The sequence below is a fragment of the Cervus canadensis genome, chromosome 12 (assembly GCF_019320065.1).
Source record: "Cervus canadensis isolate Bull #8, Minnesota chromosome 12, ASM1932006v1, whole genome shotgun sequence".
Lineage (NCBI taxonomy): Eukaryota > Metazoa > Chordata > Mammalia > Artiodactyla > Cervidae > Cervus > Cervus canadensis.
Genome location: NC_057397.1, coordinates 10,356,578 through 10,375,512, shown reverse-complemented (window position 1 = coordinate 10,375,512; position 18,935 = coordinate 10,356,578). Strand labels below are relative to the sequence as shown.

General features: G+C 56.8%; 3 protein-coding genes across 5 annotated transcripts; 2 read left to right on the top strand and 1 right to left on the bottom strand.

Annotated features, from left to right (window-relative positions):
* Positions 1-7,608: 7,608 nt before the first annotated feature.
* On the bottom strand, positions 7,609-10,309 carry SLC52A2 (solute carrier family 52 member 2). 3 transcript variants are annotated; one of them, XM_043484389.1, is made up of 5 exons: positions 9,788-10,309; positions 9,376-9,568; positions 8,402-8,783; positions 8,185-8,308; positions 7,609-8,080 (listed from the first exon to the last, which is right to left on the bottom strand). In XM_043484389.1, the coding sequence occupies exons 2-5, from the start codon at positions 9,503-9,505 to the stop codon at positions 7,868-7,870; spliced, it is 849 nt and encodes a 282-aa protein (XP_043340324.1). In that variant the 5' UTR covers positions 9,506-9,568; positions 9,788-10,309; the 3' UTR covers positions 7,609-7,867. The 3 variants fall into 3 exon arrangements, with proteins under 3 accessions (XP_043340324.1, XP_043340323.1, XP_043340322.1); XM_043484388.1 differs by having other exon boundaries at positions 8,402-9,275; positions 10,070-10,304; XM_043484387.1 differs by having other exon boundaries at positions 8,402-9,275; positions 9,788-10,302.
* Positions 10,310-10,343: 34 nt separating this feature from the next.
* On the top strand, positions 10,344-13,380 carry FBXL6 (F-box and leucine rich repeat protein 6). Its single transcript, XM_043484360.1, has 9 exons — positions 10,344-10,780; positions 11,043-11,201; positions 11,365-11,428; positions 11,724-11,855; positions 11,930-12,037; positions 12,124-12,237; positions 12,306-12,537; positions 12,625-12,871; positions 13,135-13,380. Exons 1-9 carry the CDS (start codon positions 10,389-10,391, stop codon positions 13,283-13,285), a joined length of 1,599 nt encoding a protein of 532 aa, XP_043340295.1. The 5' UTR covers positions 10,344-10,388; the 3' UTR covers positions 13,286-13,380.
* A 1,040-nt stretch (positions 13,381-14,420) lies between these two features.
* On the top strand, positions 14,421-16,173 carry TMEM249 (transmembrane protein 249). Its single transcript, XM_043484490.1, has 3 exons — positions 14,421-14,643; positions 14,779-15,071; positions 15,176-16,173. The coding sequence occupies exons 1-3, from the start codon at positions 14,421-14,423 to the stop codon at positions 15,692-15,694; spliced, it is 1,035 nt and encodes a 344-aa protein (XP_043340425.1). The 3' UTR covers positions 15,695-16,173.
* The last annotated feature ends 2,762 nt before the right edge of the window (positions 16,174-18,935 follow it).

Sequence of the window (18,935 nt, the reverse complement as noted above, 5' to 3'; positions counted from 1 at the left end):
GTCCCGACGGGCGGGCGGGGACTGGAGGCCACGCCCCTAGTAGTCCCGCTGCCGCAGTGGAGCGGCGCCCCCTGGCGGCTCCCGGCCCACTAGGTTTAGGGCCAGGACCGGCGCTCCGTCAAGGCACGCGGTCAGACACCGCTGGGTTCAGTTCCGTCGCTCAGTCGTGTCCGAGTCTTTACGACCGCATGGACTGCAGCACGCCAGGCTTCCCTGTCCATCTCCAACTCCCGGAGCTTGCTCAAACTCACGTCCATCGAGTTGGTGATGCCATCAACCATCTCCTCCTCTGTCGTCCCCAGACTCTGCTGCTGGGGTCTTTTCCCACCCCCAGTGGAAGCTGAGGCTTGGGAAGGTCAGCTCACCTGTTCCCCCAGGACTTCACAGCAAGGGCAGAAGCCGGGAGGGAGAAGAGACCCCACTAGGGGGTCAGCGCCGACAGCTGGAGCGGAACCCAGGGCGGGGAAGGGGCAGCCTTTTCAGCCCAGCATTTCCATGCGATGGATTAGGGTGACTGACTGCTCAAGTCTCGCTTTTCTTGCTGCAAAATGAGGTCCTGGCTCACAAGTTAAGGGTGCTAAGATACCACGCAGGCCACCTTAAGTTTGCTTTGCTAGAAGTTATTATAAAAACTCTCAGATTGGACTTTCAAAGGCCTCTGTTATTTGTTATCCCAGGTGAGAAACATAATGTATATCATATGAGGGAATTTCTGTTTGTGAGCCTGCTAGGAAGAGGCCTTCCCGACTGCCTGTAAGGCATGGAGTGTGAAACCCTGGGAGTGTTCTGTAGGCATTCACTCCAGGAGGTCGACCCACGTTCCCCAGAAGTGGTTCACACCTGTTAATGAGCCACCCTCTCGGTGTGGCCATTTACAAGGCTTCCAGCACACAGCAAATTTCTCCAATTCTGTCTTGGTAAAAAGGAAGATTGACTCTAACTGAAGTTGTGCAAATATCTATGCTGTTGCGAAGAGTGAGACTCAGTAAAAGTCTCAGTATCAGAATCAGGGAGGTGAGTTGGTGAGAAGCAAGTGTTATTTGTCGATTGATTCCATTTTTTTGGCTGAGTCAGGTCTTCATTGCAGCCGGAGTGTTCCCATTGCCCTGTGGCATGTGGGATCTTAGTTCCCCAGCCAGGGGTCGAACCTGCCCCTTGCTTGGAAGTACAGTGTTAACCACTGGGCCATCAAGGAAGGCTCTGCTAGTATAACTTTGTAGTAAGTTTTGTAATTGGGAAGTGTGAGAGATTCCTGCAACTTTATTCCTTTTTTTTTTTTTTTTTAGTGCTTTTAAAATTTTATTGCATCTATATATATTTTATGTGAAATATATGACTACGTATTTTTACATTATCTTGTAAATCCCGACCAAGGGATCAAGCCCCAGTCTCCTGCATTGCAGGCATATTCTTTACTGTCTTAGCCACCAGGGAAGCCCATATGTATACACACACACACACACACACATATATATAAATGCTTTTTTTCCTTCCAATTTTATTGAGATGTAACTGATGCTGCACTGTGTAAGTTTAAGGTGTGCAGCATGATTAGACTCACATGCATCATGAAATGGTCACTACAATACATTTACTGAACATCCATCATCTTGTATAAACACAAAATAAAAGATAAAAAAAATTTTTCCTTATGTTGAGATCTCTTAGGATTTACTCTGACAAACTTTCATATGTAACATTCAGCAGTTAATTAATCATGTTATACATTATATCCCTAGTATTAACACTTACCTTTTTTGGCTGTGCCACTCAGCATGTGTGCATGTTAAGTCACTTCACTCATGTCCAACTCTTTGCGACCCTATGGACTGTAGCCCACCAAGCTCCTCTGTTGATGGGATTCTCCAGGCAAGAATGCTGGAGTGGGTTGCCATGCCCTTCTCCAGGGGATCCTCCTGACCCAAGGATAAAACCCATGTCTCTTAGGTCTCCTGCACTGGCAGGAGGGTTCTTTACCAGTAGTGTCACTTGACAAGCCTGCCGCTTGGCATGCAAAATCTTAATTCAGGATCGAACCCATACCCCCTGCAGTCAAGCATGGTGCCCTAACCACTGGACTTCCAGGGAAGTCCCCCTAGTACTTGTCTTGTAACTGGAAATTTGTACCTTTTACCCACCTTTATCCAATTCTGCCTCCCCCCACCCCTTGCTTCTGGTAACCACAAATCAGATCTCCTTTTCTATGAGTTTATTCTCGATGTATAATTGACCTACAATACCAATAGTTCCAGGTGAACAATGTAGTGATTCAATATTTCTGTACATTATAAAACGATCCCCAGGGTAAGTCTAGTTACCATCTGTCACTGTACAAAGTTACTACTATATTATTGATTATACTCCCCACTGTACATTTCATACCTGTTGACTCACTTATTTTGTAACTGGAAGCTTGTACCTCTTATTAATCTCCCTCACCTATCTCGCTCATCCCACATACCTCTCCCCTCTGGCAACTACCTGTTTGTTCTCTGCATCTATGAGTCTGTTTCTGTTTTCATATGTTTGTTCACTTGTTATGCTTTTTATCCCACTTATAAGTGAAGTCATATGGTATGTCTTTCACTGTCTGACTCACTCTACTCGGCAAAATAACCTCTACGTCCATCTATGCTGTCAAAATGGCAAGATTCCACTCTGTTCTGTGGCTAATTGTGCTCAGTTGCTCAGCTGTGTCCAACTCCTTGTGACCTCATGGATTGTAGCCCGCCAAGCTCCTCTGTCCATGGGATTTTCCAGGCAAAAATCCTGGAGTGGAAAAAACAAAGAATACTAGAGTGGGTTGGCATTTCCTATTTCAGGGGATCCTCCTGACCCAGGGATCAAACCTGCGTCTCTCGTGTCTCCTCCATCAGAAGGCAGGTTCTTTACCACTCTGCTACCAGGGAAGCCCAAGGACAGTGTTCTGTGGCTGACACTCCATTTTGTGTGTGTAATGTATGTGGCACATCTTCTTTATCCATGTATCTGCCAGTGGGCAATTAGATTGTTTCTGTATCTCAGCTATTGTAAATAATGCTGCAATTAACATAGGGGCTCATGTATGTTTTCTAATGAGTGTTCTTGTTTTCTTCAGATAAATACTCAGAAGTGAAATTGCTAGATCATGTGGTAACTCTATTTTTAACTTTTTGAGGAAACTCCATACTATTGTCCACAGTGGCTGCACCAGTTTACATAACCACCAACAGCACACAAGGGTTCATTTTTCTACACACCCTCTCCAACACTTATTTGTTTTCTTGTTGATGAGTGTGAGGTGAAATCTCATTGTGGCTTTGATTTTTCTCATGACTGATAATGTTGAGCATCTTTTCATGTGCCTGCTCTCCATATGTATGTCTTCTTTTGTCTGTTTTGGTCTTCTGCCCATTTTTTAACTGCGTTGTTTGTTTTACTGAGGTTGCATCATGTGAGTTCTTTGAATGTTTTGGATATTAATCTCTTGTTGGATATATCCATTGCAAATATCTTTGTCCATTCAGTAGGCTGGTTTTTAATTTTGTTGATAGTTTCCTTTACTGTACAAATGCTTTTTAGGTTGATGTAGTCCCATTTATTTATTTTTACTTTTGTTTCTCTTGCTTGAGGAGACATATTCAAAAAAATTGCCAAGGCTGATGACAATGTTTTCTTCTAAAAGATTAATGGTTTCAGGTCTTACATTAAGTCTTTAATCCATTTTTGGTTTATTTTGTATCTGGAGTGGGAAAGTACTCCAGTTTTGAGTCTTTGTATTTGTAGCGTCTAATTTTCCCAACAGCATGTATTGAAGAGGTTGTCTTTTCCCCTTTGTATATTCTCCTGCATTGGCTGGCAGATTCTTTACAGCTATTGCCACCTGGGAAGCCCCCCCTCTCCTTTGAAGATTCTTGTCTCTTTTTCTTGTAGATTAATTGATCGTAAGTGTGTGGGTTTATTTCTGGGCTCTCTATTCTGTTTCATTGACCTATATGTCTGTCTTGATTACTGTAGTTGTGTAGCCAACTATATTCTTTTAAAGATTGTTTTGGGGAATTCCCTGGCGGTCCAGTGGTTAAAACTCAGCACTTTTACTGCCAAAGATCCAGGTTCAATCTCTGGTCTAAGACCCTGCAAGCCCTGTGGCATGGCACACACAAAAAAAGGATTGTTTTGGCTATTCTGTATCTCCTGAGTTTTGTTTTGTTATGAATATTAGGATTAGTTTTTTGTTTTTTTGTTGTTTTTTCAAAAAAAGCCGGATGGAATTTTGATAGGGATTACTTGAATCTGTAGATTAGTATTGCCAAGTTAACAACAGAAGTCTTCTGATCTAGGAATATTTACTCATGTCTTTCATTGTTGTCAACATTTTGTAGTTTTCCATGTACAAGTTTAGCATTTCATTTGTTAAATTTATTTTAAGGTATTTTATTTTTTTGATGCTACTGTAAAAAAATTTTTCCTTAATTTCACTTTCAGCTCATCGGCTGAACACATATAAAGATACAACTGATTTCTGTATATTGATGTTGTATTCTGCAAATTTTGGTTGCATTTGTTTTTGGTCCTAACAAGTTCTTTGTGGACTCCTTATGATTTTCTATACATAGAATCATGTCATCTGAGGATAGTTTTATTTCTTTTCCCATCTGGATGCCTTTTATTTCTTTTTCCTGTGTAACAACCCTTGCCAGGACCCGCAGTGCAATGTTGAATAGAAACAGAGAGCAGACACCTTCATCTGTGGATCTGCCTGCTTCTCCTCTGGATGCCTGAGTACCCTGGTGTATGCATCTCTTCACATCCCTCTGACCTAAGTCTGTGTGGGGTGGGGTGGGCGCCTGGGGGGGACATGGGTAGCAGGACACCTGTGAGGGGTCAGGTAGGGGCTCTTTTGCAATCTGCTTTCTAATGAGCTCAGTTCTCCTGCCACGCTTGCAAAAGGAGAGGAAATATGAAGACAGAAACCTCCTCCAGGGCTTTGTCTGGATAGTCCAGCTGAAGGTCCTGCCTCCTTCCCCACCTAGCCTGGCTCGAGGTGTTCTGAGAGGGTCCGACCTCCAGGAAACTCTCCTTTGCAGGGTGGAAGTGGTCAGCGAAGCATCCTGCTCAGGAGCTGGTGGGAGCACCTAGGAAAGCCTAGGGCTCTTGACATGGGGAGTAGGATGGGAGAATCTGCAGGACGGTGACTGATCCATCCCCAGGCATGGTAATGTCAGCCAGTGCTTGGCGTGCGAACTTCTGAATGGTCCAGATGCTCAGAGACGAAAGAGGACCTCACAACTCTTGCAACTGTGACAGATAGAAACCAACTCAATTTAAATAAGCACGAAATTGTGGGCTGACTAACTTGGAAGGCCAAGGGGTTTAGCTTCAGGTACAGCTGGATCCAGGCGACTGCAGGATGCTGTCAGGGTCTGGCTCTCTCCACCCCTTGCCCTGTTCCCTATGTGGTGTCTTCACCGTCTGGTGTGCACCAAGTAGTTTGGGTAGTTTTTACAACTCTTGGGACAACTGACACGCCCAGTGCCAATCTACAGGGTCCTCGTTTGCTCCACAGGGCCACCTCTCCTCCCCCATTTCAATTGGTGTGGGCACCACGGCTGGATCAGCTGGGTCAAGCACCCAGCCACAGGGTGGGGGCCAGAGGGGTCTGTGATTAATAACCCACTAGAACAACAGTTGCTTCTGAGACCCCTGGAAAGCGCAGTGGACAGAATGTCTGGGGTCTCCTTCAAAGAGAGACCCTTTGGGCAGGGCTGGGAGGCCAAATGGCTGGCCACATGCCATCTAGCTGGAGGCATGGCGCCCGGGTGCAGTCCTGGGGGACACTGTGCTCTGAGGGGCTGGCATGGTGGGCTGCCCCGCTTCCCGGCCTCATAGCTGGGCGGCTGAGAGCGGGAAGGGCGTGCCGAGCGAGTGGCCCTCCAGGATTTGGCCCCGTGGCCTTTCCTCCCCTTGTCATCTGGGCCCCCGCTTGTTTCCTTCGGGGACGCTGACCGGAATGTCCTGGAGACTTCAAAGGGCGGCAGCTTCCTCAAACCCCCTCCAGTCCCCCTGCCCGCCCCCCCTTCAGGAGACCATGCACATTCCATGGAGCCTGGCACACCTGGCAGACACACAGGCAGGCAGAGCAGAGGCTCCCTGGACTCCCAACGCGAGGAGAAGGGGGCAGGAAGGAACAGGGAGCCGTCCCAGGGTGGGCAAGGGAGGGATGAGGGCAGTGTCAGGAGTGCGGGGTGGGATACACCACCCATTTCATGCCCTCAGCCTCTGCTCGCTGCAACCAAAGGCAATGTTCCTAACTCACAGCTGCCTGTCACCTTGCTTCCCAAATGCAAGAGACAAGTCAAGCTGCTGCTACCCTCTTCCCCAGTCCCGTCAGGTCAAGTGGCCCGGCAGTTAGCGCCACTGGGGCCTGTCTTCAGGGCTGGGCTGTCTGAGCCCTATGGGAGCCTGGCCCAACTGAACACTTGTTGGATGGTCAAAGCCTGGAAATCCTTCTCTCCCGCCAGGAAGTTCCTCCTGCTCAGCTGATCTGGCCAAGGCCAGGGCGGAAGGCCTTGAGAGGCCCACATGCTCCCTACGCCAAGGACAGCCAGCCTCTGAAGTTAAGGGCGGGCATCCAGAGGGGGCTGGGTGGCAAGGCAGGCAGGCGCCACTGCCCCGAGTCCATACCATGGGCCTCAGGGCCCCCTGTGGAAGCAGATGCCTTGTCTGTGAGAACAGGGTCCCTGTACCAGGCTGGTCCCACTGGACCACAGCTCAGGGCCCTGCTGGGAGCCTGTCCTCAACAGGCCTCTCTGCTCCCCAACTGCCCAGGAGGCACAGAGGAGACAGCAGAAGCCCAGGCCCAGCCCCTCCCAGCTCGGGGCTCTCTGCAGGTTGTGCCAGCCCTCAGTAGGTGAGCCCGCCAGTCCGGGACAGCATGGCTCCCTACAGACGCCAACAAGCAGAGACCCGGACCGCCATCCTGGAGCCTCGGGGGCAGTGTGGGTTGTGCAGAGCCAGGGCCATCTGCCAGCAGCCCAGAGAGAAGGCAGCCGCTGTCACGTCCACCTGAATAACGGCTTGGGGCTTGGCAGCTTTGATCACAGGAGCTAAAAACAGGACAGGTGGCTTGGGGGAGTGGGCGACATCCTTGGGCAGAAGAATCCTAAGACTGGCTGGACCCTCACACCCCAGTCTTCTGAGTCCCGCTCACAGAGCCCTTTCCACACAAGGACCTGGCAACAAGCCCCTGGTGTAAATCCGCACCCCCCCACCCCCTGCAGGATCCTCCATAAAGCAGCAGGGAAATGCTGCCACTCCTGGGCCACAGACCCGGCAACCAGCAGGCAGCCCATGCAGTCGGGCCCTCGTGTCTGGCTGGCCTGGCCCACCACACAGCCTCTGGCTGCTGTAACCTGTGTGGGTCTTTGGCCCGGACCCCAGGCCCTGGGAGCAGGTCTTCTCTGTCCCTCTGGGCACTTCTCTGTGTGCAGAGGACAGGGTTCCACGAACCTGGGATCTCCAGACACTGCCCCAGGGAGCAGCAGCCCCTCCTGAATAGGTCAGACTATGGCTCCAAATCAGAGGAGGTCTATTGGCACAGCAGAAGTTGTTCCTGGAATCGACTCCAACTCATGGAATAAAAATGCTTTATTATACAAATCCCACACAGGTCCTGGGCCAAGTCCACGTCCCCAGCTGGGCCCTGGCACTGAGCCTGCTGTGTGTCCCCCACCTGGCCTACAGTGCCAGGGTCGCCTGTGAAGTGTGCAACTGTCTGTAAGCAGGCCGCATGTGAGGCGGGCCTCCCCAGGCAGTGGACAAGCAGTCTCTGTGGCAGCCACACCCTGAAGACAGGTGGGGGGAGCAAAGTACGTCCCCCACACTAGGCTTAGGGGCCACAGGGGTCCACGCAGTCCTTCCCGCTGCGGAACACTTGGTAGATGCTGGTGGGAGGAAACATGGCCACGGCGCCGAGCAGGGAGCCCACCTGGATGGCCACGCCAGCGGCCAGCAATGCCGGCTGGCCCCGACTATGCAGGAGTGAGCTGGCAGCCACCTTCACGTACGAGAACACGCCCAGACACAGAACCCACGACACCACCTGGGAGAGTGGACACAGCAGCAGGCTGAGCAGAGATGCCCCGCTCTGAGGCAAACCCCTCCCGACTGCCACCCTTTTTGTTGCCCTGTTCCCAGACTACTCACCACAAGGGCCACCCCTGCAGAGGTGCCCACCAGCGGCGGGCAGGGGCTCAGGACTGCCAGTACCATCAGGTAGGCCCCAAAGAACATGCCCAGCAGAGAAAGACCGCCCAGCCCTGCCAGGGACCTGACAAGGGTAAGTCAAAACTCAGAGCTGGCTGTGCCTGGCCCGGCCCTCACCCCTAAATCCCGTCCCGAGGGGCCTTGGCTCCCTGTGTACCTGCACAGAACACCCATGGCCAGAAAGCAGGCGAGTGGATTGGCAGCACTGCCCAGCACCACAGCCAAGTGGTAGGCGAGGCGCCCATAAGGCAAGCAGGAATAGCTCTGCACAGCGGGCAACACGCCGTTGGTCAGAGCGTTGGTGACGGCCAGCAGGCCCAGCAGGAAGGCAACGTGGGTGGAGAGCAGCCTGGGGGCCACAGGTTCTGGGCTGGGGGTGGCGTCTGCTGCCGGGCTGGGGGGTTCCTGCAGGGGTGAGGCTTCTTCCTCTTCCTCCTCCTCCACTCCTGGGGCTCCCACCTGCAGGCCAGGCCCTGGGCCGCCCGTGGGTACAGATGGTGGCGATGGCAACAGCAGCAGGAGACCCTGAAAGGCGGCAGCTGAAATGACCAATAAGGTGGACAAGATCCCAAAGAAGGTGCTGGCGGGAAAACGCTCTGGGAAGTCGAGGGGGGGCCCAGGGGTGCCGTTGGTGGGGGTTGGTGGGCACTCGAGGCGGCCTACACCCTGCACTAGAGCCAGGATACAGGGCAGCAAAGCGCTGAGGCCTTGGCCCAGAAAGAAGGACCGCAAGAAGGGAGGCGGCAGGTGGCTCAGGAAGGGCAGGAAAGTGACGTTAGAAGCACAGCAGGCCAGCGCCAGCACGAAGGCCAGAGCCAGGAAGGCCACAGAGTGCTCCTGCCCTGCCACTGTGGTCACCTGCAGCCACAGTGGGGCCAGCAGGGCCGTGCCCACCACGCTCATCGCCTGCACCACCTGGATGGGGACCCGCTCGCCCTTGCCCGGGGCCAGCCGCCGCCACACGGTCACCACCAGGAGGCCCAGGTTCCCCAGAGCCACAAGCACAGAGAGGTAGGAGGGCAGACTCCAACCTGCAAGCAAAGAAAGAAGGCAGCCGTGTCAGGGGCAGGACGCCCAGGGAAGGAGAGCGGCTGCAGCCCTCGCCCCCGTCCCCCGGTCCCCCAGACTCACCCTCGGGTAGGTCTTTCACCACCACAGGCAGCTCCACCCAGATACCATTGACTGCAGCCCATGAGCCCATGCCAAAGAGGGCTACCAGCAGGTGGGTCAGCACCAGACGGCCCAGCGGGGGTGCTGCCATTCAGGCCAAGGCTGGAGCCTCCAGGACAGGGCAAAGGTCACAGCCAGCTCTTCTTTTCCCCACCTAGGTCCAAAGAAGATGCTTCGGCTCTGGGAACTGAAAACCTGGTCTGGCTTGAAGGGAACAGACTCGCATGCAGGATCACAACAGAAAAACACAAAACCGGAGTAAGGAGAGCACCAGGCGGCCAAGACCAGGGATACTGAGTGGGGTGCCAGGGGTGGGGTATGGGAGGTAGAAGGGGCCGGGCAAACCCGGGACACGACACCAGGATACACGTACCCCGCAGACAGGCAGGGTAGCGGGAAGCGTCGAAGCCCAGGGCAGAAAGAGTAAAGAGAGAGATGACCTTCGGGTCTGAGTGGCCGAGACCGCCGCCACCACACTCGCGCCTACGGACACGGAACAAGGACTCCGGGAAAGGGCGCCGCACACCGCTGCGGCTTCTGCGAGCCGCGGGACAGTCGGAGCTGAGTCGGGGCTAGGGGTGTGACCGCGGCGGGCAGCGCCCTGCCCTACGTCGGGGAGCGGCGGAGTGCCGACCGGTGCGCCCAGATCCCGCACCTCCCGGTCCTGATCCTGAGCGCTGCCAGGCCCGGCGGCCGTCCGTCCAGCCACACTCTGAGGGCGCCGCCTCCGCCCCGGGCCACGACAGTAGAGCTAAGACGCAGCTGAGCCGGAGCGAGAGCCGCAACTCAACCTCCTGGCCTCGGCGAACGCGCTCTCCCGACCCGGCCCAGCGCCGGAAGACCTGCCCCGGAAGTCAGGTGCTAACAATAGCGAGGGGCCGACCCGAGGTCCAGGCCCCGCCCCGGTCCCGCCCTTCCGCCATGGGGCCCGCCCCTTCCGCCCCTCGGTGGAACCTGGATCCCGGCGGGCGGTTATGGCTTCAGGGGCTGCAAGGCTGGCCCACCCGGCTCGGCGCCTAGTCCGGGTCGTGCACCCGGCCGCGGCGCAGACCCGCTCGGCGGAAGACTGGTGGTGGGACCGACTTGCTCCGAGCGGCTCAGGGTACCACCTGCTGCAGTCGGACAGCATGCTGCTGGTGCTGCCAGGTCCGGGGCCCGCCCGCCTCCGCGCGCAGAGGCGCGCCGCCCGCCAAGCTCGGCGGCTGCGGTCCCCGGGGTCCCGCGCGGTCGAGGCCAAGCCCAGTTCCGCGCCCGCGCCGCTGCAGGAGCCCGACCCGGGCTGGGGCGACCGCGTTCCCTTGGAAATTCTGCTTCAGATTTTCGGGTTGCTGGTGGCGGCGGATGGGCCTATACCCTTTCTCGGAAGGTACCCTAGGCCCTTTGCGCGCAGCGCCGTAGCTCAGGCCGACCGAATAGGCACTCAGCGGGGGCCCTAGCGCCCGCAAACGTGTCCACGGCAGCAGTCTCTCAGGATCTAGTTGGAACCCCCGGTGCCACACTTTGAACTGACCGCGGCGCTGTGAGAGTTGCGGGGGGCAGTTCCCTCTTAGGAAACCCCATAGCGGCAGCCAATGAGGGCGAGCGTCGGCCACGGAAGGCCCGGCCCCTCAGCAGATCCTTTCTCCCAGGGCTGCCCGCGTGTGTCGCCGCTGGAACGAGGCTGCCTCCCAGCCTGCACTCTGGCACACCCTGACCCTGTCTCCCCCGCTGGCTGGCCGCCCCGCCAAGAGTGGGGCCAAGGCTGAGAAGAAGCTCCTTTCTTCCCTGGAGCGGCTTATGCCTAATCGGTGAGGAATTCCATGTTTTTCTTACTCCCTCACATCACTTTTGTGGTGTTTGAAAGCCCCAGGCCCCTTCCTGCATCCCTGCACCAAGGGGATGGGCCGGGAGAATGCTGGCAGAAGGGGAGCAAGGAAACAGCCTGCAGCTCTGCCTCTGCGGTCCCCCCAGGTTCTCACAGCTCCAGAGGCTGACTCTCATTCATTGGAAGTCCCAGGTACACCCTGTGTTGAAGGTGAGAGCGGGAGGCTGCCCTAAACATCAGCCATGACACTCTGGGTTGCCCAGTACTTCCAGGAAGTGAGTCAGGTACCGTGGGGGCCCAGTGATGCCCCATGAGGATGCCTGCTTGGTTTTCTGTTCCTGGCATCTCCTCCAGGAGGGAGGAGTGAAAAGTGGGAGCACCCAGGTAGGCCTGGTATGGCCAGAAAGGAGCTCATTGCTGAGACAGTGAAGTGGCGCTGGCACCAGCCGTTGGTCTCTTTCCCTTGCCTTTCTCCAACCCCCAGCTGGCCCTCTGTCTTCCACAGCTGGTTAGTGAGTCCTGTCCTCGGCTCACCTTCCTCAAGCTTTCTGACTGTCATGGTGTGACCCCTGACGCTCTGATCATGATAGCCAAAGCCTGCCCTCAGCTCCACAGCCTGGACATACAGCACTCAATGGTGAGCCCTATGTCCCCAGGGGCCCCAAGGAACCCTGGGCTGAGGTGGCAGGTACCCCTGTGCTGGGTCCCTAGGTGAAGTCCACGGCTGTGGTAAGCTTCTTGGAGGAAGCTGGACCCCGAATGCGGAAGCTGTGGCTGACCTACAACCCCCAGACAACAGCCATCTTGGGTGCACTGCTGGTAGGTTGGTGATAGTCAGGAGCAGAGCTGGATGCCAAGCCAGGGACTGCCAAACACCCGACCTCGTGTTTTCCCCACCTCTACAGGGCAGCTGCTGCCCACAGCTCCAGGTCCTGGAGGTGAGCACTGGCCTCAACCAGAACATCACTCCCTTCCAGCTGCCTATCGAGGCCCTGCAGAAAGGCTGCCCCCAGCTGCAGGTACCTGACGCCCCATCTCTTGCACCTGTCACCGCCCTCCCCATCTGCAGCCTGGGCCTTGCTCCCAGGTGCTGCGGCTGTTGAACCTGACGTGGCTGCCCAAGCCTTCCGGGCGAGTGATGACTCCTGGCCCAGGTTTCCCCAGCCTTGAGGAGCTCTGCCTTGCTAGCTCCACCTGTAGCTTTGTGAGCGACGAAGTCCTGGGCCGCCTGCTCCACGGCTCCCCTCACCTGCGCTTGCTGGATCTGCGCGGCTGTGCTCGGATCACGCCTGCTGGCCTACATGATCTGCCGTGTCAGGGTCAGTGCTTCCTGGGTGGCAGGTGGGCAGGCGGGATGCAGGGATCCTTGCCCACCCAAAGCTCATACCCGCTCCTCTCACCTCCAGAGCTGGAGCAGCTTTACCTGGGCCTGTACGGCATGTCAGACCGGCTGACTCTAGCCAAGGAAGGCAGCCCTCTGCTCACCCGGAAGTGGTGTCACAGTCTGCGGGAGCTGGACTTGAGTGGCCAGGGCTTCAGTGAGAAGGACCTGGAGCAGGCCTTAGCTGCCTTCTCAGGCACCCTTGGGTGCTCCCAGCTGGCCCTGTGCTCCCTCAACCTCAGGGGCACTCGGGTTACACCAGGCACAGTCAGGTTAGCAACCCCCTAGTTCCTTGGAGCCAGTATAGCTTAGCTCCCGTCCTGCATGGCTTCCCAGCTCCAGGGGTCAGAAAAGGGAGCCCATACTGGCCAAGCCCCTGCTTGGGGTTGGCCTTAAGGACACCCAAGGGTACTCAGGGTGGGCCTCAATGGGTGTAGGGGGCATAGCCAGCTTTGGTGCAAGGGTAGCAAGGGTTCCCTAGACTGGCTCAGCCCTGCCAGTGCTTAACCTGCCGTGGCCTGCCCTGCCTCCACAGCTCTGTGATAAGCAGCTGCCCAGGTCTGCTGTACCTCAACCTGGAGTCCTGCCGCTGCCTTCCCCGGGGCCTGAAGCAGGCCTACAGGTGCCCAGAGGAAGTCCAATGGTGCCTGGAGCAGCTGCTCACCAGCCTCCCCTCCCCCAGCTAGGCAGCTCCAGGCCCCTCTGCCAGCCAGCTCTGCCCTGCCTCTTTTCCCAGTTTTGGATATTTGAGTGTTTTGTTATAATAAAACCTTTTCTGGAACTCGTGTGTGGTCTTTGGGATTAGAGTGAGGGGACAGGGGTTGTCCCTGAGGGAACTACTTGGGGTTATCCCCCAGAGTTCCTGAGTTTGCCTGTGGCTGTGCCTTGCCAGTTCCCTCCTGGACTGACTGTGTGTGCATGTGTGACCCACCCTAGGGCACTAAGGTGAGCTGCCTCTGATAGTATGTGAGACTGACTAGGACAGAGCTAGCAATGGAGAGAGGGTGATCACGTTCAGTCATGGGCTCCTTGTGGGCACTTGCCTGCCGATTTCTCTCCAACTTAGGCCTGGGGTGTCTCACTGTTAAGGCTGACTTGGACCCCAGTCAGGGACTAAAAGGCCTGGATGCAGGGCGGGGACTGGAATCTGATGGGGGCGGGGGTGGGGCCGAAGCGAGGGGCCCCTAGCCTGGGATTTGGCGCTGGAATCCAGGCTGAACCCGCCCGAAGGCGGCCAGAGCCCTACCTGGGGCGGGCCTTTCTGGGCCCGAGCCCTAAGGGAGCACACAGGGATGCCTGAGAAGGCAGCTAAGGCCTGCTCCAGGTCCTTCACACTGAAGCCCTGGCCACTCAAGTCCATCTCCCACAGGCTGATACCACTTCTGGGTGAGCAGAGGGCTGCCTTCCTTGGCTCGAGTCAGCCGGTCTGACATGCCGTACAGGCCCAGGTGAAGCCGCTCCAGCTCTGGAGGTGAGAGGAGTGAGCATGAGCTTTGGGTGGGCAAGGATCCCTGTATCCTGCCTGCCCACCTACCACCCATAAAGCACTGACCCTGACATGGCACATCATGCAGGCCGGCAGGCGTGATCCGAGCACGTAATGTGAGCCAGGCTGTATAGGGGGGCCTCCAGTGGGGCAGGGGCTAGCCGGGAAGTTCACGCCCACCACAACAGAATGGTCCCTTCTAGAACCAACTACCCAGAGCTTCTAGAACCCAGCGCCGCGCAGCCTAGACGGCCACCTGCTGTCGCTCCCCTGTCTTCTCCTCAGACCTCCTGCTCCTTCCTGACCGCAGCCCTGGAGGCATTATTCTCCCAGGTATGAGCGTAGCTGTGGGCAGTGGGCAGTGGCAACAGACGAGCCGCCCATCTGACTATGCGTACCCGACCCAGGCCCCCAAGGGCCGGATCAGCGGCCTGCCTACGACCTCTAGCGGTAAGCCCTTCCAGCTCTGGGCCCAGGGACTCTTCTGCACCGAGCGCAGCCTCGCCAGGCGCCTCAAGAACAACAGTTTCTACCCGTTCACGCAGCAGCAGCCCAACGGTGCGCGCGGACCGAAGTCAGGGACCGGGACTCGAACGCTGAAATTGGGGCTGGAGCGGGGGGGGGGGGGGGGGGGGGGGGGGGGGGGGGGGGGGGGGGGGGGGGGACGCGGGGCGGGGACTGGAATCTGAATAGGGCGGGGCGGGGCGGGGCCAGAGCCCCGGGCCCGGCCTGCTGCAGCCGGATTAGGCGCTGGAACCGCAGGTTGGACCCTGACCGCGAGCCCGGGCCCTACGTGGGGCTGGCTGTTCCGGGCCCGAGCCCTGGCGCTGCCACCTCGGGCAGCGAGCAGGAGCCCGGTGTTCTCACGCGTCTTCGCCGCGCCGCCCCCAGTCTTCGTGCTCGAGTACTACCTGGACACGCTGTGGAAGGGGACGCTGCTCTTCATAGTCTGCATCTTGCTCATCAGCTTCGGCCTCGTGAGCGAGGTCTGAGCTCCCGGGGCGCCCCCACGACCTTCCTACCCCGGGGGCCCGGCCCCACCCCGCCCCCGGCCCCGCGGCGGCTCAGGGAGTCCCTGCTGCGCCCGCAGGTGCAGAAGCAGGAGACCTGGGGCTTCCCTGCGTACGGCGTGGGAGTGGGCCTGTGGCTGATGATCTCGTCGCTGCCGCGGCGCCGCCTGGTGCTGAACCACGCGCGCGGCGTGTACCACTTCTCCATCCAGGGCCGCACCGTGTGTCAGGGCCCCATGCACCTGGTCTACGTGCGCCTGGCGCTCAACTCAGACGGTGATGCGAGGGAAGGGCCGCGTACTACGGGAGGGCGCGCAAGGGACGGGAAGCCACGTGGTGTGGGGAGGGGCGGACACGCGGGCCCACGCCCCGCCCCCGGAGCCCCGCTCCCGCTCCCCAGAGTCCCGGGGCTGAGCAACTTGCCCCTTACTAGCCTACCGAAGGTGCTTCTTCCAGCTGGTTCTGTGCGGGCACAAGCTGGAGCCGCTAGTGCTGGTGCAGCTGTCGGAGCGCTACGAGGTGCGTCCGACCCAACCCGCCGCGGGCGCAGACACGCTTCTCTCCCCTCTCGGTTCAACGGGACGCCGACCACTGTTTAGGCTCTTAAGATGGGGCCATTTCGCAGTTGGATGGTGCATACAATGGGCTCCTGGCCCGGGCCCTCAAGCTGGTAGCCGGCAGAGAGGGTGCCAGGGCTGACGGGCAGGGCTGGAGGTGCGGTTTGGCAAGGGGAGGGACGAGCAAGAGTTGACCTGACCTCCACTCGCCACCCGCTCACACAGCAAATGGAATACCTGGGCCGGTACATTGCCAGGAAGCTCAACATTAACTACTTTGACTGCCTGGCCATGTCGTACCGGCACGTGGTCCGCCACTGGCCGCTGGGGACCGCCTTCAGCCCGGGCATCGTGCTGCGCAAGACCGGTGCCTATGACGGGGGGAACCCTCAGTGGGACCCGGACGTGTGATGCTGCCAGCAGGCACCCACCCCTCTCCCACCCCAAGAGGCGTTCTGCCTTCCCCTCCAGTCCCCCGCCTCCACCCCACCACTGGCCTTCTTCTCAATAAAGCAACCTCTTGCTTCAAGCCTGGTGGTTTTCTTTGTGTGAGTCGGAGCTGCCTCTCCGGGATCCTTCCCTCCTGCACAGCTCACAGGGCCTCAGGGAGGCTGCCAGGAAGCAACGGGGAGTTTGGGTTGGAAGATGGTAGCATAGTAGTGGGACTGAGCCTGACAAGCAGCCAGGCATCTAGGACACTGTGGGACACACTGCCTTTCACGGTCAGTAGAAGTGCTGACCAATGAGTCAGAATCTGATTGGTTCAGTCTGGGCCAGATGCCTTTTCTAGTCCAATCAGAAATGAGACAAGAGCACAGCCAAAGGTCAAGCCCTGTGTCTTCTGGTGGACTCCACTCCCCAGAGTTGCTGCTGCTGCACCTGGGCCAGAGCTCAAGGCCTGCTGGGGACAGACCCACGGTGCCCCTGGAGCATGCTCCTGCCTGACTTGTGGGGCCCCAGTCCCATGTTCTCTGAGCAGTGGGTGTTTTTGCTTCCTGGGTGCTGGAGGCTGCTGTGGGAGCAGAGAAGTCACCTCAGTTTCCTGTCAGGGTTTTTCCTCAGGGCCATGCCCATGACCCCAGTCTGGTCTTTGTGCTTCATGCCAGCTTAGTGTCCCTGGAACCAGGACCACCTGCATAATTTGCAGGGCCCCATGCAAAATGAAAATGCAGAGGTCCTTGTTAAAAAGTTATTAATTTCAACTGAAAAAAAAAAAAAGTCATTAATTTCCAGATGGCAGCACTAGAGCATTAAACCAAGCACTGGCTCCCAGACCTCATGTCACATGCTTGTGACACTGGCCCTACCTGGAACCCTGGCTCAGTGTTGCTCACTTTTTGGCTCCCAGCATCTCTGCCCATCTCTGGAGTGGAGTCTGGAGGCTAGGTGGATGGCTTTAGGCAATCCCAGGGAGCAACTGTTGTTCATGGCTCAAGGCTAGGAACCCCTACCTCTCAGGAGGGGTTCTACCAGGAGATGGGCTCAAGAGGTTGGGCAGAGCCCAGCTGTAGAGGTACTGGGATAGGTTGGGGGTCAGTGCAGCAGGGAGGTATGGAGTGTGGAATGTGAGCCAGGGGCTCGGCTGCCTGGGTGAGTGCCTGTGACCAAGCCAGGCCTGGGATGCCCAGGCTGTCTGTCAGATGTGGACAGGGGTTAGAAAGGCATGCCAGCTGCCTGGGCTCCAGAAGCTTGGGCTCCGCTCGGTCAGTCAGTGAGGCTTTAGGGTGGGCTTTGTTTCCACCCAGTGACCCAAAGCCTCTGCCCACTTGGAGCTGATGGCCTAAGGGTGACCCAGGTTGAAGCACCTACTTCTTTGCTGTCAAAGTGGCTGGAGGAGGGTGGGGTTCCTTCAGCTAGGGGATTGGGGCTTTGCAAGGATTCAGCATTTGAGCTGATATGAGAAGTTGCGATCGTGCGGAGCTCTGGGGGAGAGACTTCTGGGAAGAGGGAGTGTGAGGGTGTGACGCAGGGTGGAACTGGACGTGTAGGAGAAGCCACGAGAAGACAGGCTGGGCTGAGGAAGGGGACCAGGGCCTCGGGAAATCTCTGGGGAGTTGTAAGCACAGATGTACTGCCATCTGAGGAGGATGTGGGGAAGGACCGGAAGGCTGCATGAATTGTGCAGGGAGAGAAGGGCACAGGGGAACAGAGAGGATTGTGGGCAGGTCTGAGCCCCATTGAGGCCATAGCAGACAGGATTTGCGGGTGGGCTGGATGCAGGCTGGAAAGGAATCCAGGGTGGGACTTGAGCTGGGCAGGCAGAACAGTGAAGGAAGGACTCAAGGGTGGAAGACAAGTGAATACAAAGAAGCACCCTGATCTCAGGTGCTTCAAACAGCAATGATGTACTTGTTGTCATGGTTTTGTGGGCTGGCTGGGCTCAGCTGTGTGGTTCCACTCCATATGTGTAGCTGGAATTGCTCATATGGCTGCATCAGGTGGGATCTCAGTTGGGGCCAGAATGTCCAAGATGACCCCCATCCTCCAGGGCCTCTTTTCAAGTGTCTCAATATTCAGCAGACTATCTTGCTGCTGGCTTGCAAGAGGGAGTGTTATAAGAGGACAAGACCCAGGGGCCACAGTGTGCACCATCTGCATGCATCATTCATACTATATCCCAATGGATAAGCAAGTCATGTGGCCAAACCCAGAGCCAGAATGGGAAGGATCTACCAAATGTGTGAATACCAGCAGGATCCTGGGAGCCACGAATGTAAGTAGCCCACCACAGTCCACCATCTGGCTCCTCCCAAGACCTCCAGCGTCTCTTCCCACCCCAGAACTCAGCTCAGACTGCAAGTCCAGGGTCTTGCATCTAAGTCAAGTCCACATACAAATGAGATTCCTCAGGTGTCCTTTATTGGGTATGGCCCTCTCAGGGGTCACTGTCCTTTGCTGCCCAGTACCAATGTCTTGAGGCCCATTGTTTCATCTATTTTGTCCAGTTTAAAAAGCTATTTATTTTTGGCTGCATTGGGTCTTTGTTGCTGTGTGCAGGCTTTCTTTAGTTGTGGAGAGCAGGGGCTACTCTCTAGCTGCGGTGCTCAGGCTTCTCCTTGCGGTGCCTTCTCTTGTTGCAGAGTATGGGCTCTAGGGTGCCAGACTCCAGTAGTTGTGGCTTGTGAGCTACAGAGCACAGGCTCAGTGGTTGTGTTGCATGGACTTAGTTGCTCTGTGGCGCATGGGATCCTTTTGGACCAGGGATCGAACCCGTGTCCCCTGCAAGGCAGATTCCTAACCACTGGACCACCAGGGAAGCCCTATTTTGTCCAGTTCTCTAGTT